The sequence below is a fragment of the Gopherus flavomarginatus genome, chromosome 7 (assembly GCF_025201925.1).
Source record: "Gopherus flavomarginatus isolate rGopFla2 chromosome 7, rGopFla2.mat.asm, whole genome shotgun sequence".
Classification (NCBI taxonomy): Eukaryota; Metazoa; Chordata; order Testudines; family Testudinidae; genus Gopherus; species Gopherus flavomarginatus.
The window spans coordinates 55,855,335-55,877,632 of NC_066623.1; the positions used below are offsets into that span (position 1 = coordinate 55,855,335).

At 42.3% G+C, this 22,298-nt stretch overlaps 2 protein-coding genes across 10 annotated transcripts in view; both read left to right on the forward strand.

The window, feature by feature from the left end:
* The window catches only part of RABGAP1L (RAB GTPase activating protein 1 like), a 567,720-nt gene that overhangs the window by 413,304 nt on the left and 132,118 nt on the right, over positions 1-22,298 (forward strand). For 8 of the 9 annotated variants that reach the window (XM_050963018.1, XM_050963014.1, XM_050963020.1 and 5 more), the window contains one exon: positions 7,863-7,904. In XM_050963018.1, coding sequence (XP_050818975.1) covers positions 7,863-7,904 — 42 coding nt within the window. Of the gene's footprint in view, positions 1-7,862; positions 7,905-11,073; positions 11,200-22,298 lie in introns of those variants that run through there. The other variant, XM_050963030.1, reaches the window with a different exon arrangement.
* LOC127055383 (uncharacterized) overlaps positions 1-22,298 on the forward strand; it is a 306,171-nt gene that overhangs the window by 144,304 nt on the left and 139,569 nt on the right. The window lies entirely within an intron of this gene.

Genomic DNA, 22,298 nt, shown 5'->3' on the forward strand with positions numbered 1-22,298 from the left:
TCATAGCCGCCAAAGAAACATGCAACTGGATCCAATCCAAAATTTAAATAGAATTATAATTCCCTTTTAGAATCTGTAACCCCAATTACCCTTTATGGCACCTTTGAAAAAAGTTCAACTGAACACACAATTACAGAACAGCTTCAAATTAGCTTCTGATGAATAGCTAAATTCAAAAAAACAGATTAGGAACATTTTAATATCAGAATTTGGAACAGAGTTACAGAGACTGGTTCTCTTGATACTATCCATTTTGGCCTGAGATTTTTCAAATGTTATTTAGGAGCGACTCAGACTTCTCTAACACATATCTGATGCAACTGAATATGAGCTGTAGAGAATGTTTTGTCAATATCTCCTTTTTATTTTCTCCTAGAAACCATCCTTATATAGGAGTAAAACCACATGTATTCACCTCCATGCAGTCCCAAATCAGAGACGAATATATTGAATGAATTTCCATTAAATCTGTTCGGCCAGATTCACCCTCTGGGGTGGTGGGTGGTAGTGTTAAGAGCATTGCTCTGTGGCCACAGAGACATCTGTGTCAGAGTGGTGATGCCTCCTGGGGAGAGGAGGTGCCAGTAGCAACACTACCTTCCCTTCGGACTTCTGCCATGTGAGAACAGATTGAAAATCAGACATGGGTTCCATAAAAGCCCCACAGGCAAATGCTTTTCTGGAGATGTGCTGCATCACTGTATTCCAGGTTACTTGGTCCTGCCTCAGCGCTGGGGGATGGACTAGTTGACCTCTTGACATCCATTCCAGCCCTATATTTCTAAATTCTATAATTCTGTGCCCACCCACTTCCCAGCTGCACAAGCCAGTTTGGCACCAGCCTTTTGATCTTCATAACAAGTTAATTTGAGCTCAAATACTAAATTAAGCAGTGAAATAAAATATAAATAAAGGAGTAACTTAATCCAGCTCATTGGTTCACTAAAAGAAAGCATATCGGCATTCCAGGCCAAACAGTTTTTAATCCCATATCTGCTTCTGCCATAGTAGTAGTTTCACTTTCTTCTGCATTTCCAGTTTTGGAGTGAAAAGGTTAAAACCCTGAAATGCACTAAGCAAACATGTCGCATTGTATATTTGTCTCATTCATAATTACCCAAAGTGTTGACATGTAAATTGTGATAACAAATTATTTTTTTTCATTAAAACTTCTTTAGTCCGCAACAGTTTAGTCCATAACAAAAAAATCAACATATCCCAGGTATTCACTTAATCTTTCCCTCTCATTATATTTGAAAGAGAAATATATGATGTCCCATGAACTGTGACTATTACATTACTTTTATGCCCAAGGGAAAAAAATATACAGTTCTTTTTCCTATTGGAAGGTCAACTTCATCAATCCAAGAAACGTGATTGCTCTTGTAATGAAATGGTTAATAATTCCTGAGTTCCTTTGTATTTAAAGGGGGTTTTAATCACATGTGATTGTAGTTTACTTATGCACTTTAGTGAGTATGTTTTGGTGTTTATAAAGTGGATAGAGAAAATAGTCTCAGAATTTATGTACAGAAGCAGTTTATGATTCACTAAAGGATTCACTTACTTATGTTAGATTAAGTGATATTAATGTCATGATTTAAAAGTTGAGGATTGTTGAAGATTGCTTAATCCTCTTTTGGGATTCTCCTAGCGTTGGGCTGAGTTTGAAGTGTGTTACTAGCATGCAGAGGGAATCTTGACTGAAGGTGATTTTAACTTGCCTCCCTTTGAGCTCCCCACCCCTTATTGCCCCCCCCCCCAAAAAAAAAAAAAAAGACACAGCCCTTCTGCAGGGCATTCTCACATTTAGGGGAACAGAACTGTAAAGTTTTTTTTAAAGTTTCCATTTAAACTCTCTCATTTCCAGTCTTAACTTCAGTGTGCGCGCGCACACACATATTATTTTCAGCTGAAACTTTACATATTTTACAATTTAGATGAAATTTGGTACATCTGGTTTGCTGGTTAGAACCCAGAATTCCCTGGGAAATCAGTCTTTTGGCATATTTGGAGCTCAAATAAGTCAATGATGATTTGGTTCTGAAGCCTTAAACTAAGGGCCTGATCATACCTTCACATGCAGAGTAGCACAGAGTACTAGCTGGGCACTGCGGTAGTCCCTCCATGGTGTTAGAATCTGAGCTGTGGAGTGGGCAGGGACAGCGGATGAGCTCTCTTCATGCATAATCATCCCACCATTATTGCTTTACAGGACTAATACTGCATCCCTCTGACTTGTGTGTGCAACTCTGTGGAAGCCACCTGAGAGGTGGGGCGGGGAGGGGAGATTCAAAGCATGGTAGCCAGTGAGAGTGTCTGTGGAATCATGGGTCCACTGAAGCCATGGGGCCCCCCCCGCACAAGACCTTCACAAAGACACCTATGCTTTTTCAGCTAAGACCCTGAATTCCAGAGGCTTGGGAACTGAACTCCCTGCCTGTACCAGAAGGGTTCCTTTCCTAGTCTTTTAAAGAGAACAATACAGCGGAAACTCCACAAAGGGAATGTGGCCAAGCTTCTTGCTCCTGCTATGAGTTTTCTTATTTTAGAATTATTTGAGCCTAAATTCTGCCCAGAGCCTCAGTGAGGATTAATTGGTTTGACTTCTGAGAAGGAAATATTTAAATTGAACCCAATGAACTAGGCAGGAGTATGAAGTAGTCAACAATTATGGTCAGCCAACATCAGGAATTTCACACTCTCCCTCGTATCAGCAAGCTCCTCTGTTTGAAATAACTTGCACAGATGGCATTTACCTTGGGTTTTACCTTGGGTTTTCATCAAGCTAAGGGAAATATTTTCTTTTTTTTATTTTACAGAACATCAGTCTTTTACAACAGAACCAAAAATATTAGAAAAATAATCCCCATATTTCATCAGGTATATTGTTTACAATTCATGTTACATTTGTTTCAAGAATACTATTCATTAGCATATATTTTATCAACATCACTTCCTAACAAGCCCATACACCTGTTCAGCAGCCTCCTTGCTTCTGTTTCATTTCGTTATCTCCAGCTGTGCACAAAGCGTCAATGAGCTTTCTTTTCTAAAACTGTTTTTACTCACACTATCTCTGTGACCTTAAAGTTGTACTCTGTATGAATATGCTGCCCTACAGGAAACTCTGGATAGATTCGGGGGGAAGGGGGGATCAGTTCCTCCTTTGGAAAAGCCCTTTGGATAGGGCCTTGGGGAGAGGTAAACTCATGAGTTTCCCGTCCCTGAGTCTTACCCAAACGTTTCCATTGCAGGAAGGGTGAGAGTTGCCCATTTTAGAACAGGTTCATTCCCCAAAACCCATGGATCACATACGACCTGCTAAAGGCACTAGGCCTCTACACAGGCTCACATGGTTCTCCAGCACTAAGGGGCTTGCAGAGAAGTTGATCTTTCCAGAGACTGTCATGCTGGCTGCTGGGAGGCATGCTATGCAGAGGGCCATCCCCAAGGAGGGGTTGCATGTGATGCCATGGAGTCTGCTGACCTTTTTCTGTCTCTGTGGAGGAAGTGTGGGAGGTCAGTGCACAAAGGGTTAGTTCCAGGCATGGATCCTAGGGGAACAATTCCCACACCCTCTGCTTCAGGGCTCTTGACATAGATGGTTGACTTACAACTACTTGACTGGCTGCCGTCAAGGAGCACAGAGCACATCTCAGGCCTGGTCTACACTAGGGGGGTGGATTGATCTAAGGTACGCAACTTCAGCTATGTGAATAAGGTAGCTGAAGTCAGCGTACTTAGAGCTGCTTACCAAGGTGTCTTCATTGCAGTAAGTCAACTGCTGATGCTCCCCTGTCGACTCCACCTGTGCTTCTCACTCCGGTGGAGTACCAGAGTCAACGGAAGAGTGCTCGGTAGTCGATTTATCGTGTCTTCACTAGACACGATAAATCGACCCCTGCTGGATTGATCGCTCTGGAGGTAAGTGTAGACATGCCCTCAGGAGGGCTGTATGTATAGGAGGTTTTAAGTTACTTTGTCCTCTCCTGATCCTGTGCTTCCTATGTGTTTGACTGATTGCCCAATGTAACTTGGAGCAAAGCCAGGGCTGCTGTCAATTACACTGGCTGTCAGTCGCCCCAAGGGGCTGTTAAAGCAGCTGGGGATCTTCAGGGCACAGGGAGGTTCTCATCATGTCCCTTTTGCTGTCTAGTGGAAGAGAGGTGATATAAGAACTGTTACACTGACCTCAATAACAAGAACATGGTAGATGGAAACAGTATACGTTTAGAGCTGAAGCTGCCAGTGACAGAGAAGAGTTCTTGGGAAGACAAACCAACACTCTTGATTTTTTCATGGGACTTTTATAGTGCCTGAAATTGCACACAAGACAGTAATCATCAGTAATTCTGCAGGAGTAGGACAGTGTGTTGGCATACGCTAACAAAATCTGCTTCGCTGGTCAACCTGTGCTGATTGTGGGATTTTTGTAATGCCCATTGGCCGAGGTGGGCTAAGTGGCAGTCCAGAGCAGTAGTCAAGTGTGTGCGGGTGGTCAGGCAGCCGGGAGATGGATTGGTATCAGAGGTATTCTGGGGCAATGGTCAGAGTTCTTGCTGAGGTCAGTAGCTGGAAGATCCAATCCAAAGGGTTGAGTCTGTTAGGGAGGTGAGGTCAGGCGAGGCAGCAGGCAACAAGGTAGAGTCAGGCAAAGCAGCAAGGCAAGGTGGTTTAGGCAGTAACCAGCAGGCAATGGTCTGTTGCTCAGATAGCTTCCTCTTCCTGTTGGGGTCTTTATGATGTCCAAGTGTCCAGTGAGAATGTGGCCAGTCCATCCAATCAGGGGCCTGAGGAAGGCTACTGTGAGTCTGTAGGCCTTCAGCACGAAGGCTGTTGGTCAAGATGGTAGTTCAGTGCATTGTTGTGGTGCAGCAGCTTGGGATGCAGCCTATGGACCTAGCAAGCCTGGCTTTGATACTGTGGTCCTGACAGTTTCTTGTTTGAGCACATCATTGTTCATTCTGATGGCAGTTACGAGATACAGAGCTTTTCATTTATAGACCATGTGCTCAAACCTCGTCCACTTCAGTTGTGGATGAAAGTTGTTACCATCCGATGACTATGTGAAATGAATTGTTGGTTTCAGTTACATTTTTAAAGGATTGATATCACACATTACAGAAAATTCCATACTTTTTGGCAGTCTTGATGGCATTCTCAGCAGAGAAGGGATATGGAGCCTGAAATACCCTTTTTACCACTAAAAATGTTCTGTCTAGAATCAGGTTGAGAGATTCTGGAATGGCAATTTTGGGAGCTTCAACTGTTACTGTCAGTACTTTACCTGTTGCATGAATTTCAGTTAGCGTGGTTGACAGTCAAACACTTTTCTAGTAAAAATAAACGAAATCACTTTTGGTGTGTATTTAAACTGCTGCTGTCACCTATGGAACTAGTGATTGTTCAATAAATGCTCCTCTGGTTTCAATGCTGCTACAATTCTGACCTCTGGTGGAAGATGTGTGATCTGTTGCCATAGTAATTAAATATAGAATTACCAAACAACTTGCTAGCTAATGCAATTTTTTTTTATTTTATTGTGGTAGCACCCAGGAACCCCAGTCATGTACCACAACCCCATTATGCTTAGCACTGCATAAACATGACAGAAAAGACCGATCCTGCCTGACAGAGCTTACATTCTAAGAAGACTTCTTTCTAAAAGGTTCTGCAGCTTTTGATGAAGTCTGGATTGTGCAGGACACGACAAACTCCACAATTTTACATTTATACCTAAGATATAGAGCATCACGTTTAGGGGGAGGTTTGGAGGACTTCTCATCATGGAATCAGCAAGCTTCTCGAGGAGGAGGCTACTTCTACCTCCCCCAACCAGCAGCATTTTTCTAAGGACAGAGCCGATGGCTCCACAGCCCTCCCTATGCTATTGGACGTTAGGGGTTACATGCTGCCTCTTTAATTTTTTGTCTCTGGGTTTTCCTAACAGAACCCACTCCTCTAAATGACACAGCATGCCCTGACAACATGTGAGCTAGTTTCCCAGGAGTGCTAGGCAATCTGATATGACACTAATGGGGAAGCTTTAGACAGCAGGAAAGATCTTGACAGCAAATTGTTGGAAGTGAAATGTGATGGAGGGAATTTACATCAATATTTCTGAACCTTAAAGAAGGCTTGGTTCAAGGAGTTGGCAAAAGTTTAAGGGCTCTTATTCTTGCAAAAACCAATTCACTCAACCCTAATTAATAAAAATATGTGAGATTACCTCAGAAACTCCATTATGATATTGTTAAAACAAATTACAGAGTGAAATTAGCAAGGAACTCATTGAAATCTTGTTATTGTATAAGGGGAGATTACTAAGGAAATCCTGTGATAATCCCATAACAGTGTGTATTATAATGGCAACATTATTTCTGAGCAAGTCTGTTGGAACTCTTTCATATGTTAAATCTGAGTGAGGCAATGTAGTAGGTAACCTGCAGTTGAACTATCTACATTTGCTAAAAAATGTAAAGTTATAGTGATAAATACAAAGGAAAGTCAAAATAATACAATAAATGTGGGTTTTATATGGTACAGTATCTACCTTAGCCAGGGTATCACAAAGCCCTGTATAAAGTTAAATGGAGCTACATATGGCAAAGTAGTCATAGCTAGTAGACCCTGTTTTATTGACAGAGAGAATGTTTGATCCTGCAAAATACAGCTGTATTGTACTCTTTGGTCTGGTCTACACTTGCAAGTTGTACTGATATAAGTGTATAGGTGAGGGGTGTGATATTTTTACTGATATAGTTATGCTGGGACAAGCCCTCCTCATGTGGATGCAGTTATACTGGTATAAAGGTGCCTTGTCATATAGGAATATCTTTACTAGTATAAACATCTTTATACCGACATAGCTGCATCATAGAATCATAGAACATCAGGGCTGGAAGGGACCTCAGGAGGTCATCTAGTCCAACCCCCTGCTCGAAGCAGGACCAATCCCCAGACAGATTTTTGCCCCAGATCCCTAAATGGCCCCCTCAAGATTCACCGGAAGGTGATTGCACCGCTTTAACTATACCAGTTAAGCAGTACAACTTTTATGTGTAGTCAGAAAGAGGCTCTAGATCTTTATCTTTGGACTCAGAATGGCACCAGATTAAGGCAGAGTTGGTCTGTTTAAAGTCTGTTAGAAAGTCTAGGAGGGAGCACTGGTACCTTTAATTCAGCTCCACTGAGCCTAGCAATTCCAGCACTGTCCTCTCTCAGGGGATCTGAAATCTGTGGAGCATCATTATTTTATCATTATTTCCTTTATTATATATATTCATTTATATAGAGCCATGTGTTTGCAATGTAGTGAAAGTGGCAAGCACAACAGGGCTGGTTTACACATCTAGCTGCCTGATTTCTGAACTGTCTTATATTTGAGTTGATATCAGAAAATCTGTGTGTTTAAGACTTGGGATTTTGTGGGTGTTTAATACAAAAGATTTTAGATACAAGCTGCTTTCTTTGGACTGGCAAAAATTGTATTAAGTAGAATATTTGGTTCTGTTGGCTTTGAAGAAACAGGCTGTCCTGATGGTCAGTTGCTGGTACTATTCTGTACTGCTCCATGAGAGACCAGATTTGACTGATACTTAGCCAAGGGACAGAGGGCTGTCCAAAAGCACCTGTCTGACCAATAAGAGAGCAAAATCACTGGAGTCCAAAGAGCCTCAGTCCCCTCAGCCAGAAATTTGGAAGCTGCATCATGGGGCCTTAAGTGTGGGATGTGAAGTGGGGAAAGCTGGGAGTGCCTCAGGACTCTGACAAAAATCTTGCAAATCTCCCAAGGGAGAACTAAAATCTGGTACAGTGGGACTGATTCAACTCTCTTTTTTTCTTCTTCTCCTTTTCAGGGTCTGAACATAATCTTTCATGTAGCCTTGGCACTCTTAAAGGTAAGTAATTTATTTGAACTCTTTTGTTTATTATAAAGCAGTATGAGATATTCACAATCAGGGATTATTTAATTGAATATGCCACACCTTGTAATAAAACCACATTGAAAAGCCTCAGGCAATAGTATTTGGTGTCTCAGAGTTATCATGGAGGAAAATGAAAATATTGTAACAGGTGAGGTTGGGAGGGTGTCCTTAAAAATGTCTGCTTTGTTGTTTGTATTAAACTGCTTCATCATGCAGTAAAGTTCCTGGAGACAAAGGTAATATGGTGATTAAGATGCCTCATAAATGTACCTGCTCAGAAGAAAACAACTTTACTTCACTTCACAGTCCTATACTTCCTTGCTGAGGTATTTCATGAAGTTATTCCTCCAGGAAATGTATAATTGCATATGAAACACATCTGTAATGACGGGAGAAACTAGAAGTTTATTGTAGTGTAGATGAAAATAATCTTTATCTTATGACTATCTTAGATACAGAAAAATTACACTTGACAGAACATTTGGGGTGAAATCCTGGCTCAGTTGATGTCAATTGCAGAACTCACATTGACTTCATCATGCCCAAGACTTCATCTTTGCTTTTGTTTGGAAATGGCAGTGGTGCTGGAACTGGACAAGTGCTCTGTAGTATTCCCAACACGCTACTGTCAAAAAAGCTCTGTATTGTCCAACAGTCTGCTGTTTAAAACCTTGTCTTCATTGCAGTTCAGTCAAGTTAACTCACGTCCTGATTAAATTCTGTCCACACACACAAACCCTTAATTTATGTGTGATGGTGCTTTTAACTGAAAGGAGCTGACCCCTCAAGGGGTAGAGACTACAGCTCAAATTAGCACAGCTCATCAGTTGTTAACATAATTACTCTGTAATGTGGATGCAGGCTAGCGCCACTCAATTGTCACTAGTCCTCCAATGTCTTCCCACAATTCCCCATGTGTCTAGAAAGGACAGACAAGTTCTCTCACAATTTACTGGGAAATAATTCATAGACAGCTCAGTTTACTGTAGCTCAAAGAAGCCTTGGATATACCCCCCAGAAATCATAGCATGACACATGAGTGAGTGCAGCACCTTTGTGGACAAACAAACGTGAGAACAAACGTGAGGATTATTTCACAGTGTGGCCATTGTCACTTGAGCTATGCAAATGTGAGATATGCAACTCAAACGAAGACAATGCGAATTAGCTTTGCAGTGAAGATGTATCCTCAGTAACTGAAGTTTCCTTAGCAGATAGCCAGTTTGTGCCAGATTGTGTGGTTACTTTGTTATATTGACACATCTTCAAGGAACAGCCTGGAACAAGGAAATACATTTCACATGCGTTTCCAGAGAGTTGTCAGTTTGCAATACCACTCACTTCCACTCTCAATTTTCAAAGTGACTGCAAAAGGTGAAAAAATGTTTGTGCTCTATTATTGTTCTTGGGTAGTGGTGGGCGATCTGTGGCCCGTGGGCTGCATTCAGCCCATCAGGGTAATCTGATTGCGGGCCACAAGACATTTTGCTGACATTAACTGTCTGCAGACATGGCTCCTCGCAGCTCCCAGTGGCCGTGGTTCGCCGTTCCCGGCCAATGGGAGCTGTGGGAAGTGGCAGCCAGCTCCCATTGGCTGGGAACAGTGAACCACGGCCACTGGGAGCTGCAGGGGGGCTGTGCCTGCAGACGGTCAACATCAGCAAAATCTCTCGCGGCCGACAACCAGCTTACCCTGATGGGCCGCACGTTGCCCAGCACTTTTCTGGGATGTATGTGTATGTGTATGTGAGAGAGAGTAAGGCCTGAAAGCTTTTAGAAAACAACAGAAAAACCTCATGTGTTTGCTGCTTGTTTCTTACATTGCAAACTAAGAACTTGACTACTTGGTGTTTTTTTTCCTCTGGGAGATTCTGTGGATTACTGGAACCTTAGCAGTTTGACATGACACATACTTGTGAAAATTGAGTCCCAAATGGTCAAGCAGGATTGTGGAAGAGTATTGGAGGATCAGCAGCAATTTAGTAGTGCTAGCTTGCATCCATGAGACAGAATGGTTGTTAGCAGATGTGAGTTGGTCACTAGGGTTTTGCCTATGCCCTTAGTCATGATGGCCAACTTGTGTTACTAGTATGGCAGTACAGAAGAGAGGAGTTTTTCAGTGTGAATGGGAGTCAAATTAACAGGATTACTTGAGCTATAACATGAATCAGTGAAGACAAGCCCTGCGATGGGGAAAGTGATTTTTATCCAGAGTGCTGAATGATTTTTTTTTTGTTACAACACATTGTTAAACGAGTGGTATGCTTAATGAACAGTTAACAGGCAAGCTCCCTTTTTCAAAGATTCAGTGCCCCGTCATAGCAATGAATGGCTGAGAGAGCATCCAATCCACTTCTGTGGGTTTTCCAAGGGAGACCTCCAGCAAAAACAAGGAAGATAAGATATGTGATACTTGAGATTTCAAACGTAAAAATTATGCAGAATAATCCCAGGATCCGCAAGGGATTTGTTTTTACAACTGATCTCAACAGTTCTTCCACGTTTCCCCCAAATATCTCTAGTTTCCAGAGTCATCAGAAAGAGCAAGTGGGACAAAGTGTTATTAATAGCTCAAAACTGGACCAAACAGCTCTGGTTCTTGGATCTAATGGATCTAGAATTGGACCTTGAGGTCTCACTTCTCAATCTCCTGGGTGTATTGTCTCAGGATCAAAGCTGTGTTCTTCACATAGAAGTTGCTCAGTCTTACAGGTTAGCTACTGGCCTGTCAGGAGGTTTCAGCTCTGACTGTTCTGCAAAAGTTCAGGAAATCATTTCTGGAAGCAAAAACCTTCTCATAGACAGCTGTTTATGCTGAAATAGAACAGCTTTTCTATATGGATTTCCCGGAGTTAGTGAGTTCCAAATCCTGATAGTTGGTTCCTATATCCTCACCCAAAATTTATTTTACTGAAGTAGTCTTTATTTCCATCTTAATCAGCTCATTAATTTACCCATCTTCTTCCCTAAACCCTATTTGATTCTGAGAGACATTAGATTATACGCCTTAAATGTTAAGAGACTTTTACTTATTTCCTAGACAAGACAAAGCCAATTAATTAAACACTTACAGCCTGTCTACAGTACCTGCCGGATCAGCGAGCAGTGATCGATCCAGGAGGGGTCAATTTATTGCATCTAGTATAGACACGATAAATCGACTGCTGAGCACTCTCCCGTCAACTCCGGTACTCCACCAGAACTAGAAGTGCAAGTGGAGTCGACGGGAGAGCATCAACTGTTGACTTACCGCAGTGAAGACACCACGGTAAGTAGATCTAAGTACGTCGACTTCAGCTACGCTATTCACGAAGCTGAAGTTGCATATCTTAGATCGACCCTACATGGTAGTGTAGACAAGCCCTTAGTCTTCTCATTGCTCGTGGGGTTAAAGCTGGGGGCCAATTTATCTCAGCCCAGAGTCTCTCTAATGGACTAGGTTACACGTACGCATGTGCTATGAGCTGGCAGATGTTTCACTATTTGGGGTATTGGAACATACTCTGCTACATCCAAAGATATTTCAGCTGCATGCCTCCTTGACGTTTCTATCATAGACATATGGGTAGGCTTCTGGGAGTGTTTTAACACCTTGTTGATTAGACTTGCTCTGAACAGGGTTACGTGATATGGTTTTTAAAATATCTGCATCAGCTCAGTCGTCTGTGTCCAGTAGTGCTTCCAGCGTTGCTAACACTTATGCAGTTGAGCTGATGTTAGCAACAGTAGTATGTTTCTAGAAAAAATTTCAAGCGTAGGCAAGGGCCTTGGTGTTATGTTAGCAAGAGGATTGAACCCCTAAAAATCTACCTTTAGAAAGGCCTTGTTACAATTAAGGAGACTTCTTGTTTTAAAAAATTAGCCGTGGTTATCTGTAACATAAAGCACTCAATCTAATTACTTGATGATTATCTGTACATTCTACCTCCCTTGCCCACTGAGTCAGTTCTGTATTGACTACCCCAGAATATTAGAAGGGAAAACTTTAAGAAGGTATTCTGGAATCACTTTATTATAAGCACTTTATAAGCTTGTAACTGTCTGCATTTTGGTTTGTTATTCTGCTCTTAGCAACTCTTAAGATAATACAGTATGTTGCACCCATCCTCATGTTGTGGCAGTAATAGGCACTAAACAGTAATAAAGAAGTTATCTTGATAAAATATTTCCCTGTTGGAAAGCAGAAAATAACCACAAAGAGAATATAGTCAAGTAAGATCAGAATTAGAAATCACTTATTAGTTTAAAAGGATGTACCTTTCACTTTGTTACAGAAAATTTCACTTCCATAGCAGCAGCAACATGGAAATGATTATCTAAATTAGAGCATGGCTTGCTTTCAGCAGCAATTGCTTTCCTATTTGAGAGGAGAGGATTTTTGTACTCTGAGTTCTGAAATAAATATTTGCCACTTAAATATATTTGTCTCCAACTTTTATAGCTTAGAAACAATATGCTTTTAGTTTATCTGTCTTTCAAATAACAGTAACCAAATCTGAGTGCTTCAGAACAACATCTTTATGAAACCATGTGCTTCTGAGGAGCTCGTTCCTTACCAGAGCTGGAGTTGGATACTGCATGTAGCACAACAGCTCTGGGGGCTTGGTCTAGGTAGACCTCACCCCAGGCATACTTAATGGCAGGGCTGTGAGTTTAGTCCTTGAGGGGGCCACTTAGGGATCTGGGGCAAAATCAGTGCTTGGTCCTGCTAATGAAGACAGGGGCTGGCCTTGATGACCTTTCGGGGTCCCTTCCAGTTCTATGATATCTATATCTATAAAACTTTACTCTTTTTTTCTCCCTCGCAATCTTTTGGGTGATTTCTAATTTTAGGAATCATTAATCAACAGTCTATTACAGAGTCTTTACCCAGTAAATGTCATTTCTTCCTGGCATCTGTGAGTAATGTTCAGTAATGTCCTCTAATTACCAACTGAATTATAACTCTGGTCCTGAACTGTCTACTAGCCTAGTAAATTTGGTGTCACTGCTCTATCAGGTGCCTAGATTAAAACTGAGCTTTTGCTAGAGTTTTAAATGGCAGTGAAGTTCCTCTGACCAATAACCTGGGCATGCTAACCTGCTTCAGGGAATAAAATGATAGTTACAGGAATCAGGGAGGAACCTGCTCCTATCCACACCTCCATGATCTAACACATTCTCAGCAATACACAGTTGATTAGGCACAATCATTATGTGTTTTGGTTGCTTTTCTCTGAACAACAGGCATTGGCCACTGCCATAGACTCCCAGACCTGATGGAGTATTAGTCTGATCCAGTGTGGAAAATAGTGTGTTGAAGGAAATAAACTTTCCCTACAGTGTCCAAGTTGTAAGTGTTCCATTTAGTCACATCTTCCTCCAACAATTATTACCTTTCAGATATTGATGTAGAATATATAGCAGGGGTGGCCAAACTTACTGACCCTCCAAGCTACAGCTGATAATCTTTAGAAGTTCGAGAGCCAGGCACACCTGCCAGGTCTTGGGACTTCTGCCTGGCGGGGAGGTGGGTTATCTCAGGGATCAGGGCTTCAGTAAAAGTGGGGCTCAAGCCCCGAACCCCAGAAGGTGTGCCCCATGGGGCTCAAGCCCTGAGAGCCCCTTCTCCACTGGGCAGAAGCACTGAGAGCCACCACCTGCTGCAGGGTAGAAGTCCAGAACTCCCTCCTGCCAAGGCTGGTAGGCAGAGAGTGGGAGGGCTGGGGGATGGGAGGCTCTGCAAGCTGCTGTTTAACTGGAAAGCAGCTCACGAGCGGTGGTTTGGCCACCCTTAATATATAGCATCCACAAAGTATTCTCAATTATAATTTTGTCCTGTTGGTGGCAGTATTATACAATTGCTTATTGTTTAGATATTTAATATTGTAATTGTAACTGAAACATTGTTAATAAGTTGAGCTCATTGATGTAAACAAATTTTTGCTCTTACCTCCCAGTTCCCAAGAGGGAGACAGACTAAGGCACAGCAGTGTAAAATGAACATTAATGTTTAAATGGCAGATACACTGTTAATAAAGGACAGTTTAAAGCACTTTCACAAGCAATTTACTATCTTGACATTTTCATAAAAAGGACACTCATTAAGATTATTGATTTAGAATGGTGAAAAGGAAAATACATTCCCATTCCAGTGCATGGCACATATTCAAGTGCCTTTTATCACCCAGACAGTCAGCTTCCTTGTTGTGGATTGCAAAGTAAACATTAAAATATTTGCATCTGTTAGGAAACCTGTTCCATTAAAAAGTGTCATTTGACACCTCATTTTAGACAAATACGGAATGCAATTTTAGCCGTGGTAAGCCTTTTTATTCCCACTCAAAAGCTCTTAACTGAGTGAGCTGAAGGTGTAAAGCAAGGTTTACAGTGGAATTTACATTTTTGATTAATTGCATCCAAACTTACATAGCTATATCACAAAATGTGACTTCTGAACAAGTGTTCTCTTGTTTATGGTTTACCAAACATCAAAGTAACATAAGGGCAACTCAGGAAAATCAGGTTTTTTAATCAGATTTTTAAGTTCTACACATTATGTATTCATAGAATCATAGACTTTAAGGTCAGACGGGACCATTATGACCACCTAGTCTGACTTCTGGTACAACGCAGGCCACAAAATCTCACTCACCCACTCCTGTATCAAACCTGTATCTGAGCCACTGAAGTCCTCAAATCATGGTTTAAAGACTTCAAGATGCAGAGAATCTTCCAGCAAATGACCCATGCCCCACGCTGCAGGGGAATGCAAAAACCTCCCAGGGCCTCTGACAATCTCCCCTGGAGGAAAATTCCTTCCCAACCCCAAATATGGTGATCAGCTAAACCCTGAGCATGTAGGCAAGACTCACCAGCCAGACATCCAGAAAAGAATTGTCTGTAGTAACTCAGATCCCACCCCATCTAACATCCCATCACAAGCCATTGGGCATATTTACCGCTAATAGTCAAAGACCAATTAATTGCCAAAATTAGGCTATCCCATTATACCATCCCCTCCATAAACTTATCAAGCTTAGTCTTGACGCCAGATATGTCTTTTGCCCCCACTACTCCCGTTGGAAGGATGTTCCAGAACTTCACTCCTCTAATGGTAAGAAACCTTCATCTAATTTCAACTCTAACCTTCCTGATGGTCAGTTTATATCCATTTGTTCTTGTGTCCACATTGGTACTGAGCTTAAATAATTCCTCTCCCTCCCTGGTATTTATTCCTCTGATATATTTATAGAGGGCAATCATATCAACCTTCTTTTGGTTAGGCTAAACAAGCCAAGCTCTTTGAGTCTCCTTTCATAAGACAGGTTTTCCATTCCCTGGATCATCCTAGTAGCTCTTCTCTGTACCTGTTCCAGTTTGAATTCATCCTTCTTAAACATGGGAGACCAGAACTGCACACAGTATTCCAGATGAGGTCTCACCAGTGCCTTGTATAACAGTACTAACACCTCCTTATCTCTACTGGAAATACCTCGCCTGATGCATCCCAAGACCGCATTAGCTTTTTTCACAGCCATATCACATTGGCGGCTCATAGTCATCCTGTGATCAACCAATACTCCGAGGTCCTTCTCCTCCTCTGTTACTTCCAACTGATGCATCCCCATCTTATAACAATAATTCTTGTTAATCCCTAAATGCATGACCTTGCACTTTTTGCTATTAAATTTCATCCTATTACTATTACTCCAGTTTACAAGGTCATCCAGATCATCCTGTATGATATCCCGGCCCTTCTCTGTGTTGGCAATACCTCCCAGCTTTGTGTCATCCACAGACTTTATTAGCACATTCCCACTTTTTGTGCCAAGGTCAGTAATGAAAAGATTAAATAAGATTGGTCCCAAAACCGACCCCTGAGGAACTTCACTAGTAAACTCCTTCCAGCCTGACAGTTCACCTTTCAGTACAACCCGTTGTAGTCTCCCCTTTAACCAGTTCCTTATTCACCTTTCAATTTTCATATTGATGCCCATCTTTTCCAATTTAACTAATAATTCCCCATGTGGAACCGTATCAAATGCCTTACTGAAATTGTAAATTAGATCCACTGCGTTTTCTTTGTCTAAAAAAATCTGTTACCTTGTCAAAGAAGGAGATCGGGTTGGTTTGACATGATCTACTTTTGTAAAACCATGTTGTATTTTGTCCCAATTTCCATTGACCTCAATGTCCTTAACTACTTTCTCTTTCAACTTTTTTCCAAGACTACATACTACAGATGTCAAACTAACAGGCCTGTAGTCGCCCAGATCACTTTTTTCCCAGTCATACGGTACAACCCCTGAGTTTACAGATTCATTAAAAATTCTTGCTGATGGACTTGCAATTTCATGTGCAAGTTCCTTTAATATTCTTGGATGAAGATTATCTGGGCCCCCTGATTTAGTCCCATTAAGATGTTTGAGTTTGGCTTCTACCTTGGATGTGGTAATATCTACCTCCATATCCTCATTCCCATTTGTCATCCTACCATTATCCCTAAACTCCTCATTAAAGACTGAGGCAAAGTATTTGTTTAGATATTGGGCCATGCCTAGATTATCCTTAACGTCCACTCCATCCTCCATGTTTAGCAGTCCCACTTCTTTCTTGGTTTTCTTCTCATTTATATGGCTATAGAACCTTTTACTATTGGTTTTAATTCCCTTTGCAAGGTCCAACTCTGCATGGCTTTTGGCCTTTCTCACTTTATCCCTAAATGTTCTGACCTCAGTAAGGTAGCATTTCTGGCTGATCACTCCCATTTTCCACTCCTTGTAGGCTTTCTGCTTTTTCTTAATCCCCTCTCTGAGATGCTTGCTCATCCAGCTTGGTCTGCAACTCCTGCCTATGAATTTTTTCCCCTTTCTTGGAATGTAGGCTTCTGATAGTTTCTGCAACTTCGACTTGAAGTAATTGCAGGCCTCCTCTAGCTTTAGATCCCCAAGTTCTTCAGTCCAATCCACTTCCCTAACTAATTTCCTGAATTTTTTAAAGTTAGCCCTTTTGAAATCAAAAACCCTAGTCCCAGATCTGTTTTTGTTTATTGTTCCATTTAGTTTAAACTGAATTAGCTCATGATCACTCAAACCAAGGTTGTCCCCTACAATCATTTCTTCTATGAGGTCCTCACTACTCCCCCAAACCAAATCTAAAATGGCATCCCCTCTTGTTGGTTCTTCAATTACTTGGTGAAGGAATCCATCAGCTATCACATCTAGGAAAATCTGAGCCCTATGTCCTCCAGTCTATATCTGGGAAGTTAAAGTCTCTCATGGTCACGCAATTCCCATTAGTATTTACTTTATTAAAAACATTAAAAAGATCTCTATCCATATCCAAATCGGATCCCGGTAGTCTATAGCACACCCCAAGCACTATCTCAGGGGAGGCTCTAGTAGCTTTCTTTCCCAATGTGATTTTTGCCCAGACTCTGTCTTATCCATTCCATCCCTTCTTATTTCTTATTTCTACCTCATCATTGATATACATGCTACTCCACTGCCTTTGCCTTTATTTCTGTCTTTCCTAAACAGCACATAGCCTTCAATACCTGTACTCCAGTCACGACTACTATTCTACCATGTTTCTGTTATCCCTATAATATCCGGTTTCGCTTCCTGCACCAGTAACTCTAGTTCGTCCATTTTGTTACCTAGGCTCCTCGCATTGGTGTACAAACATCTTAATTCTTGCTGTTTGGCTTCACTCACATTCTATACCCGATTAGGTCCAGACATTCTACAACCAGTATCACCTATTAGAATGGTATCTACACTATCCTTCCTCTGTATGTCCATTCTCCTACCCATGGTTGTATCCTTTCTTTCTTCGTTTTCTTCCCTCTCAATGTTAAAATCCAGCATGGAGATTACCTGGACATTTCCCAGCCATCTCCCCCCAATTCCTAGTTTAAAGTTCTCTTAATCAGTTGTGCCAGCCTCCATCCTAGAAGTCTATTTCCCTCCCTACTCAGGTGAAGTCCATCCTGAGAGAACAATCCTCTGTCCATGAATGCCTCCCAGTAGCCATGCATCCCAAAGTCCTCCTTATAGCATCACTGCCTGAACCATCTGTTGATCATCATAATCTTGTCACACCTTTGTTGCCCTTCTCTTGGAGCAGGCAGAATCCCACTGAAGATCACCTGAGCCTCGATTTCCTTCCCCTGCCTGGCATAGTCTCCCTTGATATGTTCCAGCGAGAATCTAGCTGTATCATTCGTTCCCACATGAAGGACAATCAGTGGATTCTTTCCCGCTCCCATTAGTACCCTCTTTAGCCTCAGGTCCACACCCCATATCTTAATACCCGGCAGATAGCACACCCTTCTGTTCTCTGGATCAGCTCTGGTTACAGGCCTGTCTATCCTTCTCAGTAGGGAGTCCCCAGTCATGTAGACCTGCCTTTTCCTGGTGACGGTGCAATTCTCCGGTATATCCCCTGTTCCCTCTGGCTGCAAGTCCTCTCGATTCCTGTTCGCCCTTGCTATCCTCCTGGGGCTCATATTTGGTGTTATCTCCATTGTCTTTTCCCCTCTTCTTATAGAACTAGATGCTCTTTTCTTCTTCCTTGCCTTCTCACTTTCAGCGACCATCTGCTGTGCCCCTTCTTCATTTTCCAGCTCTGCAAACCTGTTCCTGAGCTCTATTTCTCCTTCATTAGCCCATCTTTTTCTCTGCCTGGTTCTCTTAGTCACATGCTTCCACTGTCCAGTTTCCTCACCCAGCAGTCTCCCCTCAGAGTTCTTTGGTCCTGCTTCCATCTATAAGTCTGAGCTTTTCCATTCAGACTCCTCATGTCTTTGTTCCATCATCCACTCGAATTCACTTAGAATCATAGAATATCAGGGTTAGAAGGGACCTCAGGAGGTCATCTAGTCCAACCCCTGCTCAAAGCAGGACCAATTCCCAACTAAATCATCCCAGCAAGGGCTTTCTCAAGCCTGACCTTAAAAACCTCTAAGGAAGGAGATTCCACCACCTCCCTAGGTAACCCATTCCAGTGCTTTACCACTCTCCTAGTGAGGAAGTTTTTCCTAATATCCAACCTAAACCTCCCCCACTGCAACTTGAGACCATTACTTCTTGTTCTGTCATCAGGTACCACTGAACAGGCTAGATCCATCCTCTTTGGAACCCCCTTTCAGGTGGTTGAAAGCAGCTATCAAATCCCCCCTTATTCTTCTCTTCTGCAGACTAAACAATCCCAGTTCCCTCAGCCTCTCCTCATAAGTCATGTGCTCCAGCCCCTTAATCATTTTTGTTGCCTTCTTCTGGACTCTTTCCAGTTTTTCCACATTCTTCTTGTAGTATGTGCCCAAAACTGGACACAGTACTCCAGATGAGGCCTCACCAATGTTAAATAGAGAGGAATGATCACGTCCCTCGATCTGCTGGCAATGCCCCTACTTATACAGCCCAAAATGCTGTTAGCCTTCTTGGCAACAAGGACACACTGTTGACTCATATCCAGCTTCTCGTCCACTGTAACCCCTGGGTTCTCTTCTGCAGAACTTCTTCCTAGCCATTTGGTCCCTAGTTTGTAACAGTGAATGGGATTCTTCCGTCCTAAGTGCAGGACTCTACACTTGTCCTTGCTGAACCTTCTCAACTCAACCAGAGTTTCCACCTGCATCTCCAGTCCTCGGGACTTTTCTGCCATCAGCTCTATCAGGCGGCACTTCATGGAGATGAAACTTTTATCAGGTACCCCCTCCAGGATCATGTACGTGCTGCAGCTTCCACATCCAGTCATCTTCATTATGTCTTCCACTGCTTGGGTCACTACAACTGCTGCCTCTGTGTCTGTCATAGGCTTCCCACCTCACTCCTGTAAATCTGAGAAACACAAACCAAACCAAAACACCACTGCCCACAGCAGAACAAAGCCCCAGCAAGCACCAAGACACTGCTACAACACCACACACTCCCTTCAGTAGCCTGTCTGTTCCTCTGCCTGCCTCTCTTAGGCTACGTCTACACTACAGCATAAAATCGAAATAACTAAAACCGGTTTTATAAAACCGATATTATTAAATCGATTTTATGCGTCCACACTAGGGCACATTAATTCGGTGGTGTGCGTCCATGGTCTGAGCCTAGCGTCGATTTCTGGAGCGGTGCACTGTGGGTAGCTACTGTAAAATGATGAGGACAATAACTTCGATTTCCGTCCACACTAAGCCTAAATCGATATAGTAATATCGATTTTATCGTTACTCGTCTCGTTGGGGAGGAGTACAGAAATCGATTTTAAGAACCCTTAAAATCGATTTAAAGTGTGTTGTAGTGTGGACGGGTACAGCGTTAAATCGATTTAACGCTGTTTAAATCGATTTAACTGAGTAGTGTGGACCAGGCCTTAGTCTTCCCTCAAACTCCCCCTGCAAACTCCCATTCAAACTCCCGTTTACAGCTTTGTTTGCTGGCTCTTGTGCCTTACTTTAATCTTCCCACTCTGTTACCTGGAAAATTAAATGCACACTTTTCAATTCAGTATTGGGGCTAGCAAAATGAGGCAAGTATAAAAATACATCATCATACAGAAGTAAAAATTTAAATTAAAATACAAGAAACTGAAACACAAAGAAAATAGTGTGCAATAACTAAAAGTGTCACAAAACCAGGAGCGGCGCCAGAGTCTTTGGCGCCCTAGGCGGGGATCCTTCTGCGCCTCCGGTCGTTGGCGGCAATTCTGCAGCGGGGCGGGTCCTTCCGCGCTCCCAGTCTTCGGGGCACTTCAGCGGCGGGTCCCAGAGTGAGTGAAGGACCCACCGCAGAATTGCTGCTGAAGATCCGGAGCGCGGAAGGACCCCCCACTGCCGAATTGCCGCCGAGGATGGCAAAATGCCGCCCCCCCAAATCCTGGCGTGGTCGCCTAAATGGAAGCACTGGCCCTGCACAAAACACCATGATTTCTTGGACACACACACACTCTTTATGGAAATGAGCTACTTACAGGCTGTGGACAAAACAAAAAAGTTGTCCACAGTTCATAAAAAACCCAAACCCCTGGCTATTGATCAAGTACATTGATGTAGGTAACCACTAAGAAAATATTGGTTGATTGCTAACAGATCAAGCCCCATCCTTTGGTCTGTAAAAAGATACTAATTTCAAATGTACAGAGGTTGGAAATCTTTATAACAAATTTTGTTATCTAGAGTGTCTTAAAAATTAGTGATAGGGAGTATTTCAGACAGCTAGCTGGTGTTGGTGGCTTCTCATTTCCAAAAATAAATGAAAACTAGAATGAAAAGAGTGGATTATTTGATATCATTATTCCTCTGTATCTCTCCTTTCCCTTCTCTATCCTTTGCGACCTTCACTCATCAAGCCAGTCTTTTAGGGACAACTTGGTCTCATGCAGTGAAATTTAACGCTAAGCAGAGGGTCATCACAACTGGTGCACCTATTAAAGCCTGGGTTTATGTGGGAGGCAAGTGAAGCATAAGGGTTACACTGGCCCTCTGCATAGGAGTAAATTTCCTCTGTAGCAAACATCTTCCCAGTAATGCAGGGAGCCCTTTTCATTCTGCTCTCATGGTACCTTGTCAGCTCCTTTGGTGGACACTTATACCTACACAGTCCCAAATTTTGTCTCTCATCCTCTGGAAGATACCAGGACTTTAAAAATCAAGGATAAGATTTTGTTCTCTGCCTTGTCTTCACTGCAACGGTCAGCTCGATGTAGTACACTCGAGTTACTGCATTTGGGACAGCGTCGCTTGAGTGAAAGTGACCAGCTTCAACATAGCACTGCAGTACAAGCCAGAATGACCATACTAATGTCTGTTATGGCAACCCCCCTTTCATTGTCAGCCACTCCTCCTATGCCAGGGTTTGCAGCGGGTGCCTCTCAGGACAGCATAAATTGCCTTGCACCAAGGGAAAATCTCTCCAGATTGGATCCAGGGCTCTTTTGGCCCTTAATTGCTTGGTACCGATAAAGTTATTGCAGACTCTTGCATTAGTAGGTATCAAATCTGCTAGTCATTTACAGTAGTTATGTATTTTTAATTTCTGTTATTTTAAACGATTTCTGGTAGAACCTCTAGATTCTACCGTTGTCTTTTGCAAGATCCCATCACTTGCCAGTTGATGTGTTTGGCATGAGGTATTAGTGGCCTAGTAATCACTACTACAGAGAGGGGAGTGGGGTGAAGAGGGGAAGAAGGAGAGGACTGGACTGATAAGTTGTCGGAATGAGTTTCTCCCATGGTTTATTTAAAATAGACATTGATTTCTTGGTATTCTACCAGCAGGACTACAGGTATGTCAGTGAAGCATAAGCAGAAGATAAGGAGGCATTGCATCTCTTTGCTCACTCTGGATAACATTTGCAATATTGCCAACCCCAAATGTTTAAGAATCATGAGTC